The sequence below is a fragment of the Adiantum capillus-veneris genome, chromosome 10 (genome assembly GCF_014529385.1).
Source record: "Adiantum capillus-veneris isolate H3 chromosome 10, ASM1452938v2, whole genome shotgun sequence".
In the NCBI taxonomy this organism is placed as follows: Eukaryota; Viridiplantae; Streptophyta; class Polypodiopsida; order Polypodiales; family Pteridaceae; genus Adiantum; species Adiantum capillus-veneris.
Genome location: NC_140940.1, coordinates 70,320,169 through 70,326,168, shown reverse-complemented (window position 1 = coordinate 70,326,168; position 6,000 = coordinate 70,320,169). Strand labels below are relative to the sequence as shown.

The 6,000-nt window shown below is 43.3% G+C and overlaps 1 protein-coding gene across 1 annotated transcript in view; it reads left to right on the top strand.

Moving 5' to 3' along the window:
- The first annotated feature begins 1,853 nt into the window (after positions 1 to 1,853).
- Positions 1,854 to 6,000, top strand: part of LOC147449032 (putative LRR receptor-like serine/threonine-protein kinase MEE39) — a 56,483-nt gene continuing 52,336 nt past the window's right edge. Inside the window, exons 1-2 of the mRNA XM_086522508.1 lie at positions 1,854 to 2,243; positions 3,634 to 4,171. Of these exons, the coding sequence (XP_086378634.1) occupies positions 2,150 to 2,243; positions 3,634 to 4,171 (632 nt within the window). The 5' untranslated portion in view covers positions 1,854 to 2,149. The remainder of the gene's footprint in view (positions 2,244 to 3,633; positions 4,172 to 6,000) is intronic.

The window sequence follows — 6,000 nt, the reverse complement described above, 5'->3', positions numbered from 1 at the left end:
ATGGCTCATAGGTGGATTTTTCCTTGTCAGTGTCACATGCACGAGATTCTAAAAAAAAAGGGAATCGACTGTAATCAACCCATCATCCGTCAGGTGGCAATGAGATTTTCTCAAGGAATTGTGTGTGACCATGGTTAAGGCTGAATAGCCACCAATTCTTTTACGAAAAAGAGCATAATAGGCACAATTAATGATAACTGATAATTGTGTCTTGCATGACCACGCCTTTGGTGGCTTAAGAAATAAAATCTTGATTTGACTGAGCAATGGGACAGATCTCGAACAACTTCTTCCTATTCGAGAGGGCTCCAGAAGTCAACCAGGTGTGAGGCTAGTTTTTACCTCAGTTTTGAGGGGAAATGACAAGACTATAACAGTTTCGTGGCTCCTAACTACCACGATTAGATAGGTGGAGAGAGAAGAGCTTGTGACTCTTGACCGGGCAAAAAGCCAATGTGCTAGCCGCCTTGCCGAGATCTCCTCCTCATGAAGCACGAATAGGAAGGTGATTTGACTTCGAACAGAAGCGGGCTACCGCCAGGCCCAAACGTTACAAAAATCGGCTCTTTGCAGCATCTCCCAACACAGCCTAAAAGGGAGAGGGTAGTCGGGCAGACCCTTGCCCCCACGCCATTTGCGACCCCCTCAACATGTAGCACGATCAGCTGCATGACGGGCTCCTCATGCAAGCTTGAAGCCAAACCTCCGGACTGTTCTCCTAAAGGTGCCCCCAGCCGATGAGAAGCAGCTGGAGCTGTTCGATGCAGGGCTGCGTTAGGGTTGGGAGGCCCTCGCTACAAGCGAGACTATATAATAATACTACTTTTAGCATCTTGTATTGATAGATAATCTACTTCTTATGAAAAGCTACAATTTTTTTAATGTTTGGAGAACTTTAATTTCACAACCAAGGGTATTTTAGGAATTTTGGAAAATTCAAAGGGCGTTTTGGGAATTTCTGACAAAATATTGGGGGCATTTTGGGAATTTTTGAAATTTGAGGGGTATTTTGGGAATTTCCTCAAATTAGAGGGATATTTTGGTAATTTTCTTGTAAAACTAGTACCACTAATATTTAAGAGCCAGCGAGACTCGGCTCTAAGTGGAAAGTTTTTTTGAAAGTCAAAAGACTTTGCATGTGCCAAGCCTTTGTGCACGTACATTTGCATTCTTCATGTTCTTTGCCTCTTCTTTGACTCCCGACTCCTAGGCTTTGAGTCCTTTCCGGGGAAACTTGAAATTCTTTCGGTTTATAGGTCAAATTTTGACCGGTATTTACACTAAAACTTGTGTAAATTCACCGGTTTTCTTCAAGGCAAGCTCAAAATCTAATCGAGATTTTATGATTTTAGGCGGTTAAAATACATTGTACCCCTTTTTTTTTTCCTTGGCAGTGGCCCTTTCTTGTCTTAAGTGTTTTGAATTAAATTTGGAAAAATGACCAAAACACCCCTCAAATTTGTCTACATAACCAACTCATATTGGGTCTAAAAATAATGAAGCAATTAATCTCCAAAGCCTACATAACCAACTCATATTCTAGTTTTAGCATCTTGAATTGATAGACAATTAGTCTTCTTTTGAAAAGCTACAAAAGAAAATTATCTTTGGAGAAATTTAATCTCACAACCGAGGGTATTTCGAGAATTTGAAGGGCATGTTGGGAATTTTTAAAATTTGAGGGGTATTTTGGGAATTGTGTTTTCCCTTGATTAAAAAAAAACCATAAGCGCGAGGAAGATTATATTAGTCAAACTCAGCATACGACCTGGACCAAAATAAAAAAGAATACACAAAGACTTAAGCATTATGATGTATACCCATTGATTTTTCGTCGAATACAAATCAAACCCAGTCAACGGCAAGTTGAGAGAGAGAGAGAGAGAGAGCGCCACCAGCTATATGCAGGGCATTGCAGGGACAACGCCAAGTTGAAGAGAGAGAGAGAGAGAGAGAGCCACCAGCTACATGCAGGGACAAGTTCTCGTCAATTTTACTGCAGTCTTACTTATAAGGTGGTCTTGCAAGACGAGGATAACCTGCAGCCCCCGCTTGAATTTTACTGCAGTCTTACTTATAAGGTGGTCTTGCAAGACGAGGATAACCTGCAGCCCCCGCTCCATCAATCAAGTGTGGCCTGAGTTGTAAAATGTGTCTTCCCAATTCAAGCATCCTGATCTTTGTTTCCGTCTTCAGCTCGGTGCTTTTGTTGATTATGATGTCTCCAACAGCAGCCCAACCAGGTCAAGCCTCTCTGTGCGTGTGGGTGGAGAGAGAGAGAGAGAGAGAGAGAGAGAGAGAGAGATAGATTTTATTATCGTCCTCGGAGGTCAAATATGACCTATGGGACCAAAGTTACATGTGATGTAGTATGTGTATGGCTGATGAGTGACTCTCGATGCTCCAAAATTGTAGTGATGAGAGTCGCAATGGAGAGCCCACACTTTGGCTGGGAGAGGAAAGTGTGTAGGTCTAAGTTATGGCTGAAAATGTGAGAGAAGCAAGTTCGGATGTGATCAAAAGCTGAGCACTCTAGTAGTGTGTGGTACTCAGACTCTCGAACTTGCAGTGAGCATAATGTGCACAATCGATTTGACTTTTCTCCATTGCCCCAACGCCCTATTTCGCATCGAAGGAAATGGGAGCTAAGCCGAATTGCTGCGATAGTGCGTATCGCGGACAAGGGAATAGGCTCAAGCATGTAAGTGTGAGTACGGTTTCCTCTCTCAGCGAAGAACATGGTTTTGTAGTTGGGGGCAATATAGGTGGTGTAATGTATGAAGCGTGACCCACCGGATTTCTCCCAAGCCGTAATACATTGGCGTTGTAGAAAAGCTTCATTCACTTGAGAGTCAATTGAAGCATCATGTAGCAAGTGTAATGCATCCCATCTCCCAAACCACTTCTTTATGTCTTGCATTCATCTCGTGCTCAAGATCTTGCTTTTATGCGTCTTTTGAACTTTTTTGTTGCTTCCCATGCAATTCTAGGAAGTCGATGTGAGGGGTTTTGACGCATCTTTATCATGTACTCCACAACCCTTTCCATGCCCATGAGAGAGAGAGAGAGAGAGAGAGAGAGAGAGAGAGAGAGAGAGAGAGAGAGAGAGAGAGGCAAGCTAGGCAACAGCAGCATTCATGCATAGTTTACGCCTGTATATACCAGTTGATGCAAGTCACAACATGCATTCCGATGGAGTCAAACGCTTCTCTCTTAGGGACAAAAATAGAAAGCAAGGCTCATAGGTCTTCTCTGTTCATGATGGCTTTATAATGGAACGAAGATCTATATCTGTCTACCATCATGATAAAGTCAATAATGTGAGCTTTTGCCGTGCGATGAAGGTCTTGGATGATTGTAATTTCGTGCAGTATAGGTGCATTGTCAGTCCATCGCCAGGCTTTGTGAGTGCTTACTAGTAGCTATTTGCCAATACCTGTTGTAAAGAAATCTGCAATGAAATCTGTGTAAGGGGGCTTATGACATGCATTAACTGATTGTTTTTTATCGGATGTGGATGTACGTTGTTCACCTCAAAAAGCCTTTTGCTCGGTGCGCAATTAAAGGCTCTTCTGGTGTCCCAATGCAATAGATGTACATAATGTGTGTGAATTTTTTATGAATCTGCAACAGGCTTTCTAAGTATAGACTGCGGGGGCTTGGAGGAATTTGTAAGTCTTGCAAACATAACATGGGTGATGGATGAAGAATACGTAACAACAGGGCAGTCAGCAACAGTGAAAGATTCTGCAGATGTCAGCACTACAAGTGAGACTGTGAGGTATTTTCCCGAGAAAATACCAAAGAATTGCTATGAGCTGAGCCCAGCGCAAGAAGGGCGGCCCTACATAGTTAGGGCGACCTTCCACTATGGAAATTTTGACAATAAGGACAGGATGCCTCAGTTTTCTCTTATAGTGGATGCTACAGTGATGGTCAGCGCTGTGGATGAGGGTTATTATGAGATGTATGTGGCTGCAAAGAGTGATACTATTAGTGTGTGCCTTGCTCGGGATGTGTCCTCTTTGACCGGTGACCCTTTTATCTCCGCCCTTGAGCTTCGGCCTTTACCTCTTGGTACCACATATGACACTGTTGCCTTGTCACAAGGGTTTGGCCTATTTAGCATCTACAGCCGTGACCTTGGTTCAAATTACTCTTTCTCTCTCAGGTATTCCTTTTTTTCCAAGCATGATGGATTCTTCGTCTATTTGACAAATTAGTTTTGCTTTGTTTTGTGTGTGTGTGTGTGTGTGTGTGTGTGTGTGTGTGTGTGTGTGTGTGTGAGAGAGAGAGAGAGAGAGAGAGAGAGAGAGAGAGAGAGAGAGAGAGAGAGAGAGAGAGAGGGGGGGGGGGGGGGGGGGGGGGGGGGGGGGGGCGGGGGCGCTGTTGTGGAGGAATTGCTTGCATGCATATGAGAGAGAGAGAGAGAGAGAGAGAGAGAGAGAGAGAGAGAGAGAGAGGAAATGGAATGATATATTAACGAATACAAAGGCCAAAATGACCTACGAGACCAAAAGTTTACAATGTTTGGTGAATCTAATACAATGTCCGTGAAAGCTGAAAAACAACTAAACGTCTAACTAAAATGGGGGGGTCTAACAAGCTTGGGCACCCCATGTCTAGAACCTGTTGCGATATGAGAGAGAATCACTTAAAATACTTCACAACTTTAAAATCATAGTTCAATTTGGTCGACACGGCCCGGCGTAGTTCTGTGCCCAGAGAGATTGGCCCCAAAGATTGGCGTCCTTTTCGATATTTCTTTTATATTAGTCTTTGTGCAAAGTACAACTCCCGCAGGGTCCTCCGCTTCTCCGCGTCCAAATGCTCTGAAGAGTGAGGCCCTTAGGACTCTTTTATTCTTACAAGGGATGCCCAAAAGCAGAGTCCCAAAGGCAGTTAAACTCAAAAGCAAGATGTCCCAAAAGCTTTTAAACTCAAAAACAAAAGTTCCAAAAAGCTACTGGCTCCAAAAACTGTCCAAAAAGCAGTCAGGGTAATTCACGGAATTTCTGTATGGTTGTCAACGCAAATTACGGGCCTATCCGTAAAGCTATGTCAACAAAAATAGCTGTCCACGTCAGTATGTCAACAAAAATCTGGGTCTCCGTATATCTGCCACGTCAGCCTGTTAGCGCATTAGGCGGACGTCCGTACAATTTGTCCGTACTGTCGGCCTGACACATCACCAGTTTGTGACAGGGGCAGCTTATGAGGTAGGCATCATGTACACAGTATCCAAAGACATCTCTCATCAGATGATGGCGGATAACATCAATGTCCTTCAGCACTCCGGCGGGACGGCTCCGATGTCATGAGAGAGAGAGAGAGAGAGAGAGAGAGAGAGAGAGAGAGAGAGAGAGAGAGAGAGAGAGAGAGAGAGAGAGAGAGAGAGAGAGAGAGAGATGAAATGAAATGCTTATTTACGTCTATGAGATGAGAAAAATTACATCGTCGTCATATGATCCAAATGTCTACAAAACTCTGAAGTGTAAAAAGCTTAAAATGTAAACGAAGAAGTGATTAATAGAGCCGGTTGGTAGCATAACGGAGTAGGCTGTCACTAAAGATCCCATAGCATAAACACTTTGATGGGTTGCTACATCATTGGATCAATCTCCTCCTCTATAAAGAACCTTGTAGGAGTTGCTTAATACCTCTCAATAATTGTCTAGAGTCTTCGTGTGGCAATGGTAGCTTTATTGTTGACGAGATTTGCGAGAGGGATGAGGGTACAACTTTATCCAAGAGACCCCCATGTACTGAAAATTGACGCGTCCTACAATCATGCGGAGGGGTGATGCTTTGTTTGAATGGGACCGTTGCAAGAGTTGTTGAACTCTATAATTAAGGATCTTTGTGTCTGTGTAACTCTAGCTAGCAAGAATAGCCTAAGATATCATTGATCAGTGTAATGAATGCATCCCTATATCTCATAAAACATTGGGCTCTTACATAGGTCATGCTCCTTTGTCTCTGCTCTTAAGTTCATCTCTC